A 22977-nucleotide genomic window follows, 5' to 3' on the forward strand; every position below is an offset into this window, starting at 1 on the left:
AGGCTTATAAAGAATAAGTCCTGACGTCAATTTCTTTGTGACTTAAGGTGGTGCTCCAACGTGGTCGCAATCAAATGACGGGCTTCTTTCCCATCTTCCAAATCCACTAGCAAGGCTTTGGTCAGCCCGAGGCTATAGTAGAAGACACTTGCCCAAGGTGCCACACAGTGGGACTGACCCTAGAACCATGTGGTTGGGAAGCACATATGCAGAATTCTCTGTCTGAAAAGCCTTGCAACATATTCAAGATATTTGCATAGAACTTGAAGAATTAGCTCTATTAGTAAACATCAGAGGCAGAAATAGATTCGACTGTAAAGAGGGTGGTCATGGTGGAATTACTATGTAGAATAATGAGAATGTAACCGTAAAATCCAGTTTATGATGCTGCATACTGATGATATATACAGTATATACACCCACTATATAAATGCTTAGAATTATGGTGCAACTGTTGAGGAGAAGAGATTTGGAATGACACTAGAAAAATGTATTAATCAAAGTGAATCAACTTACCATTGATTTTCTTTCCGGCATGTCATTCTTCTGAATGTTAAATAGCCAGAATGTCACATTCTCCGAGGAATGACACAGCATGAGTTCAAAGACAAGCAAAATTTCTGTTTGACCTCATGCTGTTTTTTGAAAAAATGATGTTCTGCCCAGCGAGAGCTGGCACACTCTGGATATCTGCTTCATGAATAATGTAGAAATTATCTACAATGGGAAGACAGATTAGTTCTATGTTCTTCTACAAGTTTCTCTGACCATAATATTTTAGAATTGTTGTTGTTTGTTCCTTCTCAAGCCATGGCTAGCTCATAAGGGCTGGTTTCCCAGTTTCAGTGGCGTAGAGGTTCCCCACCTGGATGGGATGCTGGGCCATCACAGGTGAACTGCTAGATGCAGAAGGAAAGAGTGAGAGAAAGTTGTGGCAAAAGAGTCTGCAGAAATTCACCATTACCTTCTGCCCAAAGGTGTTTCGCTCATAAACACACACTTCGCCCAGTCTGCAAGTCGAACCTGCGATCCCTCGACTGCAAGCCTGCTGCTCTAACCACTAGGCCATGTGCCTCCACAATATTGTAAAATTAACAGTAATTAATTCAAATAACTGTAGCTCAGCACCTCATAAGAAGCTCTCTTTGTTCAGTTTGAATTTCTACAAGTCTCAGTACAAATTAAGAAAAAAATCTCCAAACTAAAATGGCTCAGAATTCTCTCAAAGCACTGGTATGAATCTGACTCAATTTCTATAAGGAATGTAAAGTGTATTTGTAAATATGATTCCCACAAAACATAAAATTTTTCTTGAAATGAAGAACAATGGTTTCAAATCACTTAGATGAGCAAACACCCTCTAACAGTGCAAAACCCAGTTAAGAATGACCTATTTTGGAATTTTAAATGAAATATGATATCCCCATTAAAATAACGGAATAGTAAAAAAAATATTGAGGCTGGGAGAAACAAAATACAACTTAGATGACTTCTACAGATTTTCATGCCAAACTGCTTTAGTGCAAAATAAACAAGCCATTGGTTGAAAAAAAGGCACTTCGTTCACATTTGACACTCAAGCGTGAAGTAACGTATTGAATGGCCGATTTGATTGCAATGTCTTGACCTAAGGCAGCAAGCTGGCAGAAATGTTAGCATGCTGGGCAAAATGCTTACTGGTATTTTGTCTGTCTTTATGTTCTGAGTTCAAATTTCACCGAAGTCGACTTTGCCTTTCATCCTTTGAGGGTCGATAAGTTAAGTACCAGTTGCATACTGGGGTCGATCTAATCGACTGGCCCCTCCCCCAAAATTTCAGGCCTTCTGCCTAGAGTAGAAAAGAATATCTCAACCTCACTGGTACACATGCAAATAGATAAATCAACAGGGTGCTTGAACCCTTCAGCTGTTTATTGAGTAGTGATGGCCATTAGTGTGAAAGATGTAACCTCTGCTATAAATAAAATGAACTTGGAGCCAGCAACAAGCCTCCATGGTTTACTGATAGTTAACCTTAAAAAAAAAAACCCTGCATTTCAACTTTCGATGATGATGATGATAACACTTGTAAACTGCCCCTGAAAAATGGTTATAGTAAATAGTTCATGTTTGGGTGAAAATTTTCTGATAATGTTACATCATAATTTGATTGCATACCATTTTATTAGGTGAAATGAATTTTCATCACTCTGTAAAGTGGTTGGCTTTAGGAAGGGCATTCAGCCATAGAAATCATGCCAAAACAGATATGGAACCTGAACAGCCCCTCAGCTGGTCAGCTCCTGTTAAACCCATGCCAGCATGGAAAATGAATGTTTGATGATGATGATGTCAGTGAACAAAACTTTCCTTAGATTGAATTTTTCATTTTCCAGTTTGCTTTCTTAATGAAAGTACATATTTGCTAAGAGACCACATCTTACATTTATGAATACTCACAGATACATACACATCATTTATTCAAACTCACACTCTGTTCAGACTCACTTGTATGGGAAATACACTTTACAGATTCACTTGCATAGAGATTAGAAACAAACCATCTGTACAGACTCAGTTGTAGGGACATCCATACACTTAAAGCTATTCTTGATGCACACTTCACTAACTGAACATTCTTTTACAACATTCCAGTAGAGGAATGTCGACTTCATCTAATCATCTACTACTTGTCATTCATGAACATTGAACTCTTTTTTCTTTCTGATTACGTGGCTTACTTAGCCAAACTTAACATTTAACCTGAACTCACATTTCATAACAATGATATAAAAACCTAATTACCATCTACAAGCTTCTTTTTGCCACTCTTGCTGATCACAGTCAACAGTAGGAGCAAATAGAAAATACTCTCTGTCGGATACTTTTTTCAGAAAAAAATATTTCTATTAATTGCATTCAGTATTTATTTTCTATGTCATCATAGATATATATGGAGTAAAGATTTTTTGCCAACATAACATGGCAATCCTGGTTTAGGATGAATGTTGCTGTAATTTAGCTCCAGGAGACATCATCTCCAGCTGGCTATATGACACGATCTGTGTCCTTATATTTTCAAACAAGGAAACCTAGCACCCTCCCCCCCCACACTCAGCTCAATTACAGCAACATTTGTCCTAAACCAGGACTGCCATGTTATGTTGGCAAAAAATCTTTACTCCAAAGTACTGTTGCTGAATATCTCTTGTTGTGAGATTTAAAAATAGTTATTTTCACAGATATATATATTTTGTACTTGACTATTTGTCTTGTCCATAACAGAAGAAGCAGAGCAGATGCTAGAGTGATAGATCTATCACTTTAGCTTTACATATTACCAAGACCATAAACTGGGTTACCATAGAGAAACCAATATCGTAGCCTTGGCCAGTACCCCCTGACTGGCTTCCCTGCCGGTAGCACATAAAAAGCACCATCTGAACGTGGTTGATATCAGGTCCGCCTGACTGGCTACAGCGCCAGTGTTACATAAAAAGCACCAACCGAACATGGCCAATGCCAGTACCTCCTGACTGGCTCCTGTGCTGGTGGCATGTAAAAAGCACCCACTATGCTCTTGGAGTGGTTGGTGTTAGAAAGGGCATCCAGCTGTAGAAACATTGCCAGATCAGATTGGAGCCTGGTACAGCCGCTGGCTCTCCAGACCTGTCAAACCGTCCAACCCATACCAGCATTGAAAGCAGATGTTAAACGATAATGATGATGAATTATCATAAGTGATACAGATTAGAATGTCCAGTTACAAACCACCTGGAAACTAGGGACAAGCTTAGCTGTTGAAGCCAATGTTAATCTCGACAGTCCTGATGGTGGTGGTGCTCCAACATGAACATGTAGTCAACAAGATGGAACAGTGAGGGCAAGTGCGAGCGTGAGGGAACTACTAACTGAATGTGTGTGAGGTTTTTTTTTATTTAATTTTTTTTTTACTTGTTTCAATCATTAGGCTGTGACCATGCTGGGGCATTGCTTTGAGGAATTTTAGTTGAATGAACCGACACCAGTATTTTGTTTTTTAAAGCCTACTGCTTATTCTATCAGTCTCTTTACCGAACCACTAAGTTACATGGACATAAACACACTAACAGCAGTTGTCAAGCAGTGGTGAGACACACACAATGGTTTGCGTTTGCCAAATCCACTCACAAGGCTTTGGTTGGCCTGAGGTAATAGTATTAGACACTTACTCGAAGTGCCACACAATGGGACTGAACCCAGAACCAAATGGTTTGGAAGCAAACTTCTTACACTGACATGCTTGCCTCTGAATTTTATTTGTATGTGTGAGTGTGTGTCATCATTGTCGTTTAGCATCCGCTTTCCATGCTGGCATGGGTTGGATTGTTTGACTGGGGATTGGCAAACCAGAAGGCTGCACCAGACTCCAATCTGATCTGGCAGTGTTTCTACAGCTGGATTCCCTTCCTAACGCCCACTACTCCAAGAGTGTAGCGGGTGCTTTTTACATGCCACCAGTACAGGAACCAGTCAGGCAGCACTGGCATTGGCCATGTTCGGATGCTGCTTTTTGTGTGCTACTGGCACAGGGGCCAATTGGGGCGCGGAGGCTGGGGAATATGTGTACATGTATATTATAAGAGTTTGACTCAGACCCATATCACTTAAAATTTTCATGGACATAGGGCATGTCCACCTCATCATGTGTTCAGACATCAGATGTCTCCAAACGCCTGATGAGGTAGACAGCTTTACGTAGAGCTGAGTCAGACTGTTTTTAAATACATGCAACTCCTGCCAAATATATCAAGTACTAATTCCTTTCGTTTGTTCCTTTTCTTCTGTGTGTGTGTGTGTGTGTACAAATCATCATCATCATCATCATCATCTATGTGCTGTCATTGGAAAGTAGCCTTTGGAAATTGAAAGTGACCAGATACAAGAAGAAGTGGTGATATTAGTTCTCAAGTTGCACAGCTTTACAGAAGAGATAACAGAAAACAGATGATTCTTTATATGTAGGGGTGCTGACCGAAACGTGTTAACAACAAACAAGATGAGGACAAATATCCATCAATTGTAAATAATGTATATGTATATGTATATCGAAAAATATCTTAGGAATGAGAACCCAGGTTCGAAATTTCCCAAAGACACCTGGTGAAGGCTGGAGGGTATATCAACCGAAACGTGTTAACAACAAACAAGATGAGGACAGATATCCATCAATTGTAAATTATTTGTGTATGTATATATATGAGGGTGCTGAAAAGAATGTTCAGTTAATTATGATTTTATTCAACATATTCCCCTCTCAGATTCACATACTTATTTCAGTATTTCTAAGAACTCGGATGGTTGGACCACCAACCAGGCCTTTTGCGATAACCTTAAAGCAAGGAACTTTTCAGCACCCCATCATTTATATATATGTGTGTGTGTGTGTGTGTGATGAGTTTACGCATATATGTTTAATATGGGATTTTTTTTTGTTCTTTTAGCTCATACACATTGTTTTCACACTTCATCAAGCTCAAATCAAAATGAAGGAAAGAAAAATCCAAATGAAAATGACAAAGGTTTGTAAAATTTTTTCATAAAACCTCATTTGTACGTCACTTTGTATTCCATTTCCAAATTTTCTGCTCATTGCAAAGAACTTGTTTATAATTTTCTCTCTATGACATGGATTTCATTCAGTATAATTGTAATTACAAATTGTTGTGTAACTTAACAAGGAAAATAAAAACACACACAATATTTTAAATGAAATTTTGTAGAACATGAATTGTAATTTGTTTCAATAGATCACACCAAAATATTGATTGTGCAATCTAAAAGAAGGTGGAGGAGGTGACGATTATCTGATTTAGATGGCTTAACCCATCAGTATTCAGATTACTTTGTCAAATTTAATGCTTATTTATTCGCATTGCTTTGAATTAATCATACATAATCTTAAGATTTTGATGATGTGGTAATTTATCTTTAGAATGGTGTGAGAGGCCAGATCTGGTCACGTTGAACATAAAACAAATAGAATGTTTTAGGTGGATATCATCATCATCATTTAATGTCCGCTTTCCATACTGGCATGGGTTGGATGGTTTGACTGAGGACTGGTGAGCCAGAGGCTGCACCAGGCTCAGTCTGATCTGGCAAAGTTTCTGCAGCTGGATGCCCTTCCTAATACCAACCACTCTGAGAGTTTTGTGGGTACTTTTACGTGCCACAGGCATGAGGGCCAGTCAAGCGGTTCTGGCAACGACCATGCTCTAAAGGTGTTTTTTACATGCTACCTGCACAGGAGCCAATCTGGCAGCACTGGCAACAATCATGCTCGAATGTTGTTTTTCATGTGCCAGCAAGGCAACACTGGCAACGAGCATGCTCGAATGGTGCTTTTCGTGTGTCACTGGCATGGAAGCCAATCCGTGGCCCTAGCAATGATCATGCTTGGATGCGCTTTTAACATTCCACTGGCACGATAGCCAATCAGATGGTACTGTCATCGGGCACGTCAGCGTTCTTTACACTTGCCTCAATAGGTCTTCACAAGCAAAGTTCATTGTCCAATGAATGAGGGGTACTCATAAGTGGGTTGGTTACACCCCATGTTCAGATGTGCTTTTAACGTTCCACTGGCACGAGTACCAATCAGGCAGTACTGTCATTGTCCATGTCAGCGATTTTGATTTGGTTGGCTTAAATGTTAAAAAGTTAATCTATACTTATACAAAATTGTGTAATTTGTCAGATGGGGAGAAAAACTGTTACTTAATGGAAAGGAAATGTTAAAACTGTTCAGAACTGAAGATATCTTAAATGGAATGATTACTTTTAAATTGTAAAAATGGTAAAATACAAAGTAGGGGTTAGGTTGAGAAGTTCTATGAGGCATCATTAATTTTTTCCTTGTTTCAATCATTAGACTGTGGCCATGCTGGGGCACCGCCTTCAGGAATTTTTTGTCAGATGAATCGCCCCCAGTCCTTATTTTTTTTAAAGCTTGGTACTTATTCAGTTGGTTGCGTCTGCTGATCTGCAAAGTTATGGGAGTGTAAACAAACCACTACTGGTTGTCAAGTAGTGATGAGGGACAAACACACACATATGCATACACGATGGGCTTCTTTCAGTTTCTCTCTACCAGATCTTTTCAAATGCTTTGGTCAGTTGAGGCTATAGTAGAAGACACTTGCCCAAAGTGTCATGGTGTGGAACTGAACCTAGAACCATGTTGTTGGGAAGCAAACTTCTTATCACACAGCTATTATACTATTCATTTTATAAGGTGGCGAGCTGGCAGACATGTTAGCGCGCTGGGCGAAATGCTTAGCGGTATTTCGTCTGTCGTTACGTTCTGAGTTCAAATTCCACCAAGGTCGACTTTGCCTTTCATCCTTTTGGGATTGATAAATAAAGTACCAGTTCGCACTGGGGTCGATGTAATCGACTTAATCTCTTGTTTGTCCCCTCTATGTTTAGTCCTTTGTGGGCAATAAAGAAATATATACTATTCGTTTTATTTAACATGCATTTTTCTATCAGTTGGAGAGGTTTTGAGACAGGATTCTACAGCTAGATGCTTTTTCCGTTGCCAACACTAGTATGTTTTATGAATTAATAAATTTCTTATTTCACAGATCTCCAAAATTGCAGCATAACCAGTCATGAAATCAATAAGAAGTTTAAACTTAACATTTTTTTTTTATTCAAGCAAAGCCATGAGATGTCACTATTCATGCACCTTCATTGCTTGTGTTTGCATATACATACAGATACATCATCATCATCATCATCATTTAAAGTTTGTTTTCCATGCTGGCACGGGGGTTGGATGGTTTGACAAGAGCTGGCAAACCAGAGAACTGCACAAGATTCCAGTCTAATTTGGCATGGTTTCCTACGGCTGGATACCCTTCCTAACACCAACCACTCCGAAAGTGTAATGGTTGCTTTTACATGCCACTAGCATGACACCAGTATTTGCTACAACTGTGAGTTTACTTGGCCTGATGGCTCTTCTTCTTCCATGCATATATATATATATATATAGGGAGAGTTCACGAAAAAAACAAAAGACGAAGACAGGTGTTACAAAACAAACAGATGTATTAGTATAACACTCAGGAATTGAAAAAGTCTTTTACATTTCGAGCCTATGCTCTTCTACAGAAAGGGACACAGAAAAATACAAGAAGAAGAAAAAATGTGTGTAGTGGCTGCCAATTTATCATGCCGTACACTGAGCTTCCTACAGTTCCATCACAAGGCAGTAGTTGACCTGGAGCAGTTGTAGAAAACACCCAACAAAGTGAAGTGATAGCAAAGTTAATTCATTAACCATTCAGCATACTTATATATCTGTATGTATTGAGCTTGTATTTACCTTTGTCATCACAAGTGCACTGATAGAATCAGCAACCTCACTATCAGTACTGGTTCCACATACAAAGCTCTGGTGCTGGTGCCACATAAAAAACATTGCTACTGGTGCCATGTAAAAAGCATTGGTGCTGATACTACGTACAAAAGCATTGGTGCTGGTGCCCCATACAAAAGCTTTAGTGCTGGTGCCATGTACAAATGCACTGGTGCTGGTGCCATGTAAAAAGCATTGCTGCTGGTGCCACACACAAAAACATTGCTGATGGTACTACGTACAAAAGCATTGGTGCTGGTGCCATGTAAAAAGCACCCTGCACACTCTGTAAAGTGGTTGGTGTTAGGAACAGTATCCATCTGCAAAAATCTTGCCAGCTCTGGTCAAACCATCCAATCCATGCCAGCATGAAAAACGGACATTAAATGATGACAGTAATGATGATGATAATGATGATGATGTATATTCACTTGATGCATTTTTATTTTTTCCCCTTTTTTTCTTCAGATGATAAGATTCCCATGTTTCCACGTCTTTTCATTTGGGTTGGAATGATTGTTGCTAGCTACACAATGCTTCGACTTATAAGTGGGACCGATTCTAGTGTGTATCATTTCATCTCGTGGAATGAGTTTTACCATGACATGTTGGCTAAAGGTGAGGTGAGTAATTGCTCTATTACATTTCGCATTTCCATAATCGTTGACCCGTTTCCATAGCCTACAAGTAGAGCAATGTGCTGTAAAGTCTCAACATATAGTTTCTGTGGTGTGGAATCGTAAAATAATAAAACCTTGAATTTTATGATCTATTGATTCTAGAAGCTCATGGAGGTGTGGAGTATTTTTTTTTTATCTTCTACTTGTTTTAGTCATTAGACTGTGGTCATGCTGGGGCACCAGCTTGAAGAATTTTTAGTCAAATAAATTAACCTCTGTACTTATTTTCTTTTTTTTTTAAGCCTGGTACTTATTTTATCAGTCTGTTTGCCTGAACTGCTAAGTTATGGTAGAGTAAACACACCAAACAAACACACATACACATGCATGCACGCACCTGATGGGCTTCTATCAGTTTCCGTCTACCCAATCCACTCTCAAGGCTATGATCAACTCAAGGTATGACATAGTGGGACTGAACCCAGAACCATATGGTTGGGAAGCAAACTTCTTGCCACACCTGATTAGTCAATTGAACCAGCAATCAAATTGTTATTGTTCTTCAGTCCTCGGCCTGCCCTTATTCAGCAGACTGTATGTAATTCATGGGTCCTCAGTTCATACGTACTGCATCTACATAATGAAGGACCAGACTGTGCATTTTAATATGCTGTGGTTTGTATGTAGCAGGACTAGGATATGATGTGACTGCCTGAGCATGTTTATCCATTTATCCACAGCCCAGTAGATTTTGGTGGTGCCCAAAGAAGTTAGCAAGGTCCTGCTGCTTTTATGTCCTGGGGTTATGCAACCCAAGGCAGTACTGTGTTTTCATGTGATTTTGTATGTTTGTCTGAATTGAATTGGGGACATGTAGGATGGGTCTAGTTATTTAGGTGTGATTGTACATATAGTGCAGCAATTATGAGGCCTGGGTTTGCTTCAGCAAGGGTTTCTCTGCCCCCTACATATCCAGATAGCCTTACATGTTTTAAAGGGTTTTTTTTTTTTTGTTTCATTGTCTATGCCAGTGGTTCTCAACCAGGGTCCATATAAGATTTTGTTATTAAAGCTAATTTGCAATGAATTGGTTATATTTCTACGATACTCAAAATATTTTAATAATTATTTTTATACAATTCTTAATAATATCTCTCTATATATAAAGCTGAAGTTGTCTGTGTATGGCAGGTTCGGTAGCCTTCAACTAACACTATCTCCTCCGAGACCCTGCGGCGTAAGTTGACCAAAATTGAGAGTGTGATAGAAGAAGGCTTGCTCTTCCTTCCGCAGAAGAAAAACTTCAAATCAGACCATGTTAACACCAAAAAATTTTTACATCAAAAAGGTTTTTTTTTTCTATCAAAATCCCTATTTTTTACGATTTTTGACTGCTGTGTCACCATTTTTCGGTGTATTTCAACCAGAAAAATGTTCACCTATAGAGAATAACAAGCTACATAATGCAAAATTTTTACTTTTCAAAAATTCCAATTCTAAAGGGTCGAAACAAACCCGAGCAACGCCGGGCGATACTGCTAGTTTAATTATAAAAATAGGATTTTTTTAAACATCAAATGGCTATGGGATTCTAGTAGAGTGAAAAGGAACCAACGAGGTCCATAGGCAAAAAATGGTTGGGAACCACTACTCTCGGTGGTCTTTGTGCAGCTTATTATGATGCAATATGTACCATTTTGTATTCATTGTAGTTTGCTGAGGAGAGATTAGGGGTCCAGGCAGAAGTAGCATAACCCATGAGGTATCTCATGTATTGTTTTGTAGATGGTTGTTGTTGTTTGTTTCTTTTAGCTAGCTGTGCTGTTTACAAATGTTCTTGTGTACCATTTTGTTTTCTACATGTGTCCTGAATGTTGTATCTGACTCCTAGTGTGTGTGTTTGTGTGTGTGGTCATCATCATTTTAATGTCCACTTTTCCATGCTTGCATGGATCAGATAGAATTTGTTGAGGCAGATTTTTCTCTACTTTTTTGCATTTTGAATTCAAATCCTACCATGACCAACACTTAAGTGGTGACCTCAACCCTTTGGCATTTCAACTGGACAAATCCAGCCAAAATACTCCACCTGTTTTATGTTCAGAGCAGCCAGATTGGGCCTCTCAAACCCACCTTACAACATCCTCCTAAAAACATACAATCACATCGTCAAAATCTTGAAGGCACAAGAAAATGCCTGATTCATTCAAGACAATGTCAATTAATTAGAATTATAATACAATTTAATCTGAATGCTAAAAGGTTAATATGTCACCCCCATTTAACTCCACTACCTTGCACTTTGGGTACCTTTAATCCTTTACCATTCAAATTACTCTGTCAAATATAATGCTTATTTATTCACATGGTTTTGAATTAATCAGACATTATCTCATAACGTTGAGATATTGATGATGTGGTTGTTTATTTTTAGGATAGGTGTGAGAGGCTAGAATATTTTGGCCAATTATGGTAGTTTAACTGATAAAGCGCTGGGATTGGCACTTACATAGCATGGATTGCTGAGGACATTTTATAAAAATGAGACTACCATGCACACATAAAAAACAAAAAAATAGTTAAAATATCTTCTTAGTCAGCTCTATATTTAAGAGATGAGGAATTATGTATATTATTTATATTTGACAGATATTTGTCCTCATCTTGTTTGTTGTTAACACAACGTTTCAGCTGATATACCCTCCAGCCTTCATCAGGTGTCTTAGGGAAATTTCGAACCTGGGTTCTCATTCCTAAGGTATTTTTCAATGTTGTTATTATTATTCAGGTCACTGTCTGGAATCGCACTCAGAATCTTGGGTTAGTAGCCCGTGTTCTTAACCACTACACCATATGCCTATGGGATACCTTAGGAATGAGAACCCAGGTTCGAAATTTCCCCAAGACACCTGATGAAGGCTGGAGGGTATATCAGCCAAAAAGTATTAACAACAAACAAGATGAGGACAAATATCTGTCGAATGTAAATAATGTATCTGCTTAGTATATAATGGTGGCAAGTTTTACATCATCTGAAAAGTCATTAGTTGAACTATTAGTCCTCTTGCATTCTGGGGGTATTGGAGTGTTTGAGTGACATTAGACCTCAACGAACACCCATAAATTAAATGTATCTATCTGGGCCATGATCGTGGCCTGTTGACCTGTGCCTGATTGTGGCCCGTTGCGCTTTGTGTTAAATGCGAAACGGTTAGAGGAATCAACAATTGTTGAAAGCATTTGGACCGAGTTTCTGGTTTGAGCAAACCTCCCTCCTTCTCATACACCAGTCGCAAAGGTCCTGAAATTGGTCACAGATACTGCCTTTCCTCCTGATTGAAACAATTTTTAAAAAATAGTGATGGAGTCCAATGCTTTGCTTCTATCAAAAGAAATTAAGATAATGTAAAACAGAGTGTTTTGTTGTTGAAGTGATTATGTATTGTTGAATAATGTTTGTTGATAGTGTGGTGGTGTGAATCGGTGTTGCATGTTGGATTGACGAATGTATGAGTTGGTGATATCAAGTCCAAACTGGTCGAAAATTTTTTTTTCTCTTTCATTTATTTCAAATATCTCAAGAGGGCTTAATGATTCTAAGGCATTCAGCATCTTGATAACTACATCTTTCTTCACTTCAATCTTTTCATTAACCCAGCCAATCTTTCACTAATTACTGATGAGATGGTAGACACATTAACACGCTGAGCAAAATGTGCTTAGTGGCATTTCATCTGTTCTGTCTTCACGTTCTGAGTTCAAATGCTGCCAGGGTCAACTTTGCTTTCCATCCTTTCAGAGGTCGATAAAATAAGTACCAGTTGAACACTGGGGTCAATGTGATTGACTTAACCTTGTCTCCTGAAAGTGCTGACCTTGTGTCAAAATTTGAAATCATTATTATTATTTAATATAATAAATGTGGGAACTAATTTCTGTGTGCCAGTGTGTCACACTTCGACCCCCTCTCTCGCTATTCATTGACACTCCTACTATTGCTCATGTTGGGTTGAGAGTAATAGTATGACTGTAGTTGTAATAGAGGCAGAGGCGACGGTAATGATGGCAGTGATGGTGGTAGCTGAAGCAATCAGGGACAAATTATATCATTGTTTTGATGAAAACTGTTCATTGTTTGAAAAACATTGGTCAAATTCAATAAAATTTATTAAGTACTCAATGCGACTTTTAAGCTATTTATTAATCTTATCATTATTATTAAAAGGAAGTATTTGTACATCGGCTACTAGAATAATTTCAAGCTTGTTTCTGTTCCAGGTTCAAGAAGTGGTCATCCATCCTGAAGGTGAAATGGCAATTATTCGGATATATGAAGGTGCTATAATCAAAGGAAAACCAGTCAGTACTTTTTTTTTAATTGTTCTATTATTATTTTCAATATTTCTCTCATTTTTGCATTGTATATCAGAAGTTTTTTTATATTCCCGATACAATCGTTTGTATTCAAATAATAATAAATCATCCTCTGCAATCATAAATTCTAATAAAACATTAATCAACAAACATTAATCATCTTTAATAAAACATTAATCATCAACCACCATCATAATTGAGCTTTTTTTATGCTACCAGCACTAGTGAGGTAACCATTCCAGACTGACCAAAGTCTTGTGAAAAGATCTGATATGCAGAAACTAAAAGAAACCCATGTGTGTGTGTGCATCACCATCATCATCATCTAGCATCTACTTTCCATGCTGGCATAGGTTAGACGGTTGACTGAAACTAGTAAGTTGTGCTACATCAGGTTCCAATCTGCTTTGCATGGTCTCTACAGCTGGGTGATTTTTACATGCTGCTGGCACAAGTGCCAGTCATGTAACACCAGCATCAATCACGACTACAGTCTCACTTGGCTTGACAGGTCTTCTCAAGCACATCATACCACCAAAGGCCTCCGTCACTTATCGTTGCCTCCATGAGTCCCAATGTTTAAAGGGTGCTTTTAAGTGCCACCAGCACTGGTCCCAGTTACATATCATCATCATCGTTTAACGTCTGCTTTCCATGCTAGCATGTGTTGGATGGTTTGATTGAGGACTGGCGAGCCAGATGGCTGCACCAGGCTCCAATCTGATCTGGCAGAGTTTCTACAGCTGGATGCCCTTCCTAACGCCAACCACAACTACGATTTCATTAGGCTTCACAGGTCGTACATTGTGTGTTCACTGGTTAAAAACAAGGATCATATATATATGCTGTTGCTTATTTCCAATTCTCTGTGGAACCGTGTTCTTGTCTCTTGTTTGGTAGGTTGGGGGTGGGGATGCTCTTACATTGCTTGAAAATAGATGGATGTTGGTATCAAAAAGGGCATCAAGCCATATAAAACTCTATCCTACATACCCTTGTCTGACTCGTTCATACATGGAAACATCATCATTTAATGTCAGTTTTCCATGCTGGCATGGGTTGGACAGTTTGACAGGAGCTGGCAAGCAGGAGGACTGCACCTGGCACCAATTGTCTGTTTTGACATGGGTGTCCTTCCTAACGCCAATCACTTCACAGAGTGCACTGGGTGCTTTTTATATGGCACCAGTACCATAACTTTTTACATGGCACCAGCATCTGCAGTGTCCCCAACTAGATTGCCAGACAAGGATCTCTCAGCTGAGAGAGGGAGTAGAACCAGGGAAATTGCTGTGTCAGGTGAGAGTTTGGAGTATGATAGAGGGATGTGTTATATAGATATTCTTGTCATTTTTACTCCTACTTTTCCATGCTTTCATGAGTTGGTTGTGTATTTTTGCATCATTATTTGTTAATAAATTGCTAGAAATGGTGTGTGCACATGAAACAATGTTGATCTCAGAAACTGTATTTCACTGCTTTACGAAATGACTTGTGAGGTATTTGATGAAGATTACAGTATTAAATTTTTTTAAACAAAACACTTCTCCTCTTTAACAATGATTACATATATCTTTCAATAGGCTGACTCTAATTTATTTGCTATGAAAATCCCTGATCCAAATAATTTTGAAGAGAAGATCAGAAAAGCTGAAAAAGATCTCCATATCGGGAATTCAGATAAAATTTCAGTTTCTTATCACCGAGATAGGTAAGTAATTTATACATACGTACATACATATCAAATGGATGTCTATAAAACTATTCTGCACATACAATAACAGCTATACCAACAATCCAACACACCTCCATCATCAGCTGCCCCACGGATATCATTATGGTTTCGACACTTGAGCAGTACCATTCAATTTGGCGGTGTCAACAGCACTAAATTGTTGTTTGGGAACAAACATACCTTAGCTATCACCACATACATTCAATCTTACTTCATATATAAATATATATGGGCAAAGTTCAGAGAGCTCCTACCTCTGCTGGTGACAAAGGGCCTCTCGCTCAGAGTAAAAGGTAGACTGTATCACGCATGTATATGAACAGCCATGCTACATGGCAGTGAAATGTGGGCTATGACTGCTGAGGACATGCATAGCTCGCAAGCAATGAAGCCAGTATGCTCCGCTGGGTGTGTAATGTCAGTGTGCATACACGACAGAGTTTAAGCGCCTTGAGAGAAAAGTTGGACCTAAGAAGCATCAGATGTGGTGTACAAGAGAGAGACGACTGCACTGGTATGGTCATGCGGTGCAAATGGATGAGGACAGCTGTATGAAAAAGTGTCACACCCCAGTAGTTGAGGGAATCTGTTGAAGAGGTAGACCCCAAGAAGACCTGGGATGAGGTGGTGAAGCACAACCTTCGTACATTGGGCCTCACCAAGGCAATGACTAGTGACCGAGACCTTTGGAAATATGCTGTGCTTGAGAAGACCCGGCAAGCCAAGTGAGACCATAACCCATGGCCTATGCCAGCGATGTAACCAGCCTACTTATGTGTAACTTTCTTTCATTGGACACTAAACTTTGCTTGGGAAGACCTGTTGTGGCAGGTGAAATCACAATCAAAATCAAGTTTACTGATGTGGCTGATAACAGTACCGCATGACTGCACCCGTGCCAGTGGAAGGTTAAAAGCACCATCCAAGCGTGATTGTTGCCAGGGCAACTGACTGGCTCCCATGCCAGTGACACATAAAAAGCACCATTTGAGCAAGGTCGTTGCCAGTGCTGCCAGACTAGCTCCTGTGCAGGTTACACATAAAAAACACCATTTGAATGTGACCATCGCCAGTACTGCCTGACTGTCCCTTGTGCCAGTGGCATGTAAAAACACCCACTACACTCTCGGAGTAACTACCAGAGGACTTCAGCACCAGGACACCAATAAACAATATCTCCACCACCACCAACAACAGCAATTACACTTCTGGAATACACGGTGCAGTACAGCTGAATGCAGATGAAATGCATGCTTTAGAGTTACCTTCTTCTTTTACGTCTTTATTTGTTTCAGTCATTTGACTGTGGCCATGCTGGAGCACCGCCTTTCGTCGACCCCAGGACTTATTCTTTGTAAGCCTAATACTTGTTCTATCAGTCTCTTTTACCAAGCCGCTAAATTACAGGGGACATAAACACGCCAGCATCGGCCGTCAAGCAATGTTGGAGCGCATACGCAGACACACAAACATATATACACATACATGTATATATATATATATATATATATATATATATATATACACATATATACGACAGGCCTCTTTCATTTTTTTGTCTACCAAATCCACTCACAAGGCTTTGGTCGGCCCAAGGCTATGGTAGAAGACACTTGCCTAAGGTGCCTCATAGTGGGACTGAACCCAGAATTATGTGGTTCATAAGCAATGCTACATATAAAAAGGTCAGAAAAATTGTTTGTCTATCTGAGATTGAAAAAAATACGTTCTTAAAATTAAGATGGAGGTTAGGACAATACAACAACAACACAAACATACAAAACCAAAGCAACAACAATAACAATAGCGATATTGCTGACAATGACAGTAGTGGCAATAACAATAACAACAATGATAACCACAACATTCCCCACTCAAACAACTATAACAACAACAACAACACAAGCATATGAAACCAAAACAACTATGATAATAACAACAACAATAACGATGATAGTAGCAACAGCAACAATGACAACAACATCCCACATACAGACAACAATGCCAGCAACTATAACAACAACCACCACAATGATAACAACACCCTACACTCTGTCCTCTATAACCCTAACAACAAACCTTATGACATGACGAGGATCTACCCCACAGACTTACCCTTCAACAAAAGGGTATGTATCCCACCCTAAATTGACAGTGAAACAGAAGCAAAGATCTCCTTAGCTAGAAATAGACTCCGACACATCTTTGACTGGTGCAACAAAACCACTAAAAACATAATGAGGAGGGGACCCCACCCAACTCAGTTCATTTGTTGCCAAAGGCCTACAAAAACTGAAACAGTGAATTAGAACAGGGAATTAGTGTGCAGACTGTCAATAGACAACCCACAGAACTATGTCCAGACCATGCAACAACACATCAGTAGCATGAGAGAAGTTGCACCACTGGAACATGGAAGAGTGGAAAAACTCCTCAATGCACACATAGAAATGTGGTGCATCATACTCCAACTTATGAAAAGGACGGCACACAATTTCCAAGCATCCAACAATGATATTCCTACACTATACGGGTTATGCAAGACCATAAATAATAAGGCACTAAAAGAGAATAACTCTCCCCAAACACAATAAGCGAGCAGGCTAACAGACGAAAGAGTGAGAGAAAGAGTGGTGAAAGAGTACTGCAGGGATCACCACCACCTGCCGGAGCCTCGTGGAGCTTTTAGGTGTTTTCGCTCAATAAACACACACAACGCCCGGTCTGGGAATCAAAACCGCGATCCTACAACCGCGAGTCTGCTGCCCTAACCACTGGGCCATTGCGCCTCAACACACGCATATATATATATATATATATAAAGTTAATCCAAACAAGAAAACAAAAAAACACAACAACGCAAAGACGTGGAACAAATAAAGTATTATTGGACACTCAGGAAAGAAGGGAAGAAGTCACCATGATAGATCGCTAGCCACTAAACCTTTTTCTATTTTCTCTCCCTGTTTATTTCTGTGTTCCTTCCTAATACAAACCACTTTACAGAATGTACTGGGTGCTTCTAATGTGGCACCAGTACAGGTGCTTTTTTATGTGACACCAGCATGGAATACTGTTGTTAAATGATGATGATGATGATTTTGTCCATCTTTATATTCTGAGATCAAATTCCACCAAGGTCAACTTTACATTTCATTCTTTCGGGGTCAATAAAATAATAGTAGTTGAGAACTGGAGCCGATGTGATCAACTTGCCCTGCCTCTGAAATTGCTGGCCTTGTGTCAAAATTTGAAAACCACTATGATATTGTAATCTTTCTTCAATGTAGTTTTGGTAATATAGTGGTAAAAAAAAAAGCAGTTCTTCAAGATGGATAAAAATAGTACATTAAAGTGTTGTTTTTCTTTTCTTTTTTGTTTTTTAGGCAGGCAGGGTCCATAACCCCATCCATCCTGGGCTCCTGGGACTGGTGGGAGGGGAGTGGGAATGGTATCCTCATACCAGAATCCTGGTTCAAATGTTTGCAACAGAACAGAGTCTACTAAAGACACTCGAGATACCAAATGATGGTAGGTATTTAACTGGGCCATAGGTTATATCTACAACTCAAATAAGCCATGACTGTATTCGAACTCAGAACACAGAGGGCTGGGACACACATATCGCAAGGCATCCAGTTTGACATCCTTACCTTTCTGCCCATCCACCACCTTACTTATTTGGAAAAAAAAAAAAGAGAGAGAGAGAAAGGAATAATTGAGAGATGCATGCCATTTGCATGAGATACAATAGGTAAGTTAGTGTCAACATATTTTGTAAATGAAACAAAAAAAGGAAAGAAATTAATTAGGCCTAAATATGCAGTGAGATGACTAACATTTTTTTTTTACTAAGTATATCCTATTTCGGTGCAAGAACAAGGGAGACAACTTTAAAAAACGTTTCAGTTTTCTTCTCATTACGAAGGAAAAAAACATTTCACTAAAATCCTGATAAAACGAAACAGGAATCATCATCATCATTGTCGTTTAACGTCCGCTTTCCATGCTGGCATGCGTTGGACGGTTTGACTAAGGACTGGTGAGCCAGAGGCTGCACCAAGTTCAATCTGATCTGGCAAAGTTTCTACAGCTGGATGCCCTTCCTAATGCCAACCACTCTAAGAATGTAGTGGGTGCTTTTATGTGCCACTGGCACGAGGGCCAGTCAGGTGGCACTGGCAACGATCATGCTCGAATGTTGTTTTTCACGTGCCACCGGCACATGTGCCAATAAGGCGATGGTGGCAATGATCACACTGGAATGGTGCTTTTTATGTGCCACTGGCACAGGAGCCAATCTGTGGTCCTGGCAATGATTGCACTGAGATGTGATTTTAACGTTCAACTAGTATGAGTGCCAATCAGGTAATACTGTCATCCAGTCCACGAGCCATCAGCTGCTGGTATATGGCGAGTTTCCAGAAAAGAAGGAAACATAAAATGCTTATGTAATATCGTATTTGTTTACAAAATAAGTATACGATAAAAAAAAATGTCAGCTTTTAATATATTTTTTATATATATTGTTTCCAGTATAAATTAACATTACTAAGAAATATTACCGGTCCCTGGCACATTGGTAAAAAAAAACTGCTGGTACACCGCATCAGATAGTTTGAGAAGCACCAGGTTACAGAGTAGTGTCACATATACAAACCTAATGATTCAGTCTTTGAATGATTGCAGTAATAATGTTTATTTCTGTTTAATAATCTCTCTAGGTATTCAAATCTTTTACCCATTTTTCTCTTTATCCAGTTCTTGGACGCCTTTGATTTTCATGGGTATTATTACACTAGTTGTGTTCCTACTTGCACGCAACATGACTAAAGTGACTTCTTTTCCAAACCCATCTGACATGTTTGTAAGTATTAGCTCACCTTTACTTATGTTTCTTAATCATATATTTATGCTTTGCGTGGTATATTCATATTATAGGCGTAGGAGTGGCTGTGTGCTAAGTAGCTTGCTTACGAACCACATGGTTCCGGGTTCAGTCCCACTGCATGGCACCTTGGGCAAGTGTCTTCTACTATAGCCTCGGGCTGACCAAAGCGTTGTGAGTGGATTTGGTAGACGGAAACTGAAAGAAGCCCGTCGTATATATATATATATATATATATATATATATATATATGTACATACATATATATATAAGTGTGTTTGTATATATGTTTGTGTGTCTGTGTTTATCCCCCCAACATCGCTTAACAACAGATGCTGGTGTGTTTATGTCCCCCATAACTTAGCGGTTCAGCAAAAGAGACTGATAGAATAAGTACTATGCTTACAAAGAATGAGTCCTGGGGTCGATTTGTGGTGCTCCAGCATGGCCACAGTCAAATGACTGAAACAAGTAAATGAGTATTATATTACAGGGGATTTCATGAGCATTGTCCTTTCACTTTCACTTTCGGCATTAGATTGAACAGTTCATAGCACTCTGAGTTGCTTCTATTGAGAGCCATTGCTTCTAATGACTGCTGCTCATGTCATTTGGCTTGGTTTCTATTGCTGGATGCTCTTTCTGTCGCCAACCCTCACCTGTTTTGAAGCAAAGAAATATGTCCCCATGGCTAAAGATGATCTCACAGAAAACTGGAAATGAATGACACTGCTTGTATAACAGTGACACTCATTTACAACTACCATATGGTGTCAAAACAAGGAGACACAAATGTACACATACTCAAACACACCCACACACAATCACACATAATTGCGACAGACTTCTTTCAGTTTCCTTGTACCAAATCAACTATGATCAACAATGTACAAGACTATGATCAGCCCAGAGTGTAGAAGAAGACACCTGCCCAAGGTGCTGTACAGTGGAACTGAACCCAGAACCATGTGGTTGAGATGCAAGCTTCTTAACCACACAGCTATGCCTGTGCCTAAAAATGATGATGGTGATGATATATTGAGATACTATTGTAGGGCTGGTTGCAATGTTTTTATTCTTGTGACATGGAATTCACTTGATTTCCTTCATGACATTTTACAATAGCTTTTCACTTTAAGACATTCATTACCGTATTTATTTCGAGATGCTCTATGTTTTTTTCAATAAAATTTGAATATAACAAAGAATTTAGTAAAATAACTTAGTTATCATTAAGCTGGGGTTAGGAACATAAATTGCAACTAAGGTTTGATGGAAGATTTTAATTCAGAACTTATGAAAACAAGACATTTGTACTACAGAGCCACAGCTGGTTTCAGCCGGGTTGGTATCAAAAGGGTTAAGAATTGTTTCTCTATTATATATATTAACCCTTTTGTTACCATATTTCTGAGATGCTCTGTGTTTCTTTCAGTTAATTTTAAATATAACAAAGAATTTAGTAAAATAACTTAGTTATCATTAAGCTAGTGTTAGGAACATAAATTGTGATTAAGGTTTGGTGGAAGATTTTAATTCAGAATTTTTGAAAACAAGACATTTGTACTACAGAGCCAGAAGTGATTTCAGCTGGGTTGATATCAAAAGGGTTAAGATCCTGAATGCTATACTTATTTATCTGTGTATGTACACGATTAAATGACTACATTGTTTTGTGTGTTCTGCTTAATTTTCAGGCAAATGAGCGGAAAGCAAGGTATGTAAGAGTTGATGCACTTGGTCAGAAAGCCAAGAAAGTTAACTTTAAAGATGTGGCTGGTTTAAAAGAAGCTAAAATGGAAATTATGGAATTTGTTGACTACCTCAGATCCACCAAAAGATTTAAGGTAAAAAATTGGGTTTTTTTCCCTTTTTCATTTCATTAAAATTTCTTTTTCTTTGTATGTGTGTGTGTTGTAAATTATTCAAATCAGAGGCAATGCCAATAACTTTCTTGAACTAATGAAATTGATCATCATTGTTTAATGTCTGTTTTCCATGCTGGCATAGGTTGGATGGTTTGACTGAGGTCTGGAAAGCCAGGGGCTGCACCAAGCTCCAGTCTGATCTGGCAATGCCCTTCCTAATGCCAACCACTCCAAGAGTGTAGTGGGTGCTTTTTACATGCCACCAGCACATGAGCTGCCCATCATTATCATAATTTAAAATCCATCTTCCATACTGGCATGGGTTGGATGGTTTCACTGAACCTGGCAACCCAGGGAGCTGCACCAGATTCCATTGTCTGCTTTGGCAAGGTTTCTACAGCCAGATGCCCTTCCTTATGCCAACCATTTTACAGAGTGTGCTGGGGCGCCTTTTATGTGGCACTGACACCAACAGTGTCACCTAGTAACTTTTGAGACACAGACCTCTCAGCTGGGAGAGGAAGTAGGATGGAGGGAAGTGGGTGTGTGCCAGCTGAGAGGTAAGAGATATGTGTCTACTGTAGAGGAGAGACTTGGCTGCCCCAGTAGGAAAAGAGTAGCAAGGAAGGAGACAGAGTTAGAAAGATAGAAAGATGGCCCGAATGAGAGAGGGAGCTGAATATTTGCATAACCATGTACTTACAATGGTGTAACAATACTTCTCTATTTAATTAACACCCACCCACAAACACACACACACACACATTAATTAATAAGCATGATAAGCCAGGTGAAATTTCACATCTCATCACACCTGTATGAGACAGGGGGTTAACTGCCCTTCTTTCTCTCCTCTTCTCTCCATCTGATACATGCCTGTGGTTAAGAAATATACACATACACACATATATAATCATCTTTTATTCTTTTACCTGTGCCATCTCATGATGGAGCTTTGCCATTAGATTTAAATATATCATCATCATCATTGTTTAATGTCCCTTTTCTATGCTGGCATGAGTTGGATGGTTTGACTGGGATCTGGGAAGCCAGGAGGCTGCACCAGGCTCCAGTCTGATCTGGCAGTGTTTCTACAGCTGGATGCC

The 22977-nt window shown here is 39.2% G+C and overlaps 1 protein-coding gene across 3 annotated transcripts in view; it reads left to right on the plus strand.

Moving 5' to 3' along the window:
* Positions 1-22977, plus strand: part of LOC115216334 (paraplegin) — a 57288-nt gene that overhangs the window by 7507 nt on the left and 26804 nt on the right. For all 3 annotated transcript variants that reach the window (XM_036504168.1, XM_029785560.2, XM_036504170.1), the window contains 6 exons: positions 5463-5540; positions 8855-9009; positions 13285-13365; positions 14964-15091; positions 19877-19982; positions 21701-21850. In XM_036504168.1, coding sequence (XP_036360061.1) covers positions 8869-9009; positions 13285-13365; positions 14964-15091; positions 19877-19982; positions 21701-21850 — 606 coding nt within the window. In that variant the 5' untranslated portion in view covers positions 5463-5540; positions 8855-8868. The remainder of the gene's footprint in view (positions 1-5462; positions 5541-8854; positions 9010-13284; positions 13366-14963; positions 15092-19876; positions 19983-21700; positions 21851-22977) is intronic.

This window comes from Octopus sinensis, linkage group LG1 (assembly GCF_006345805.1).
Source record: "Octopus sinensis linkage group LG1, ASM634580v1, whole genome shotgun sequence".
In the NCBI taxonomy this organism is placed as follows: Eukaryota; Metazoa; Mollusca; class Cephalopoda; order Octopoda; family Octopodidae; genus Octopus; species Octopus sinensis.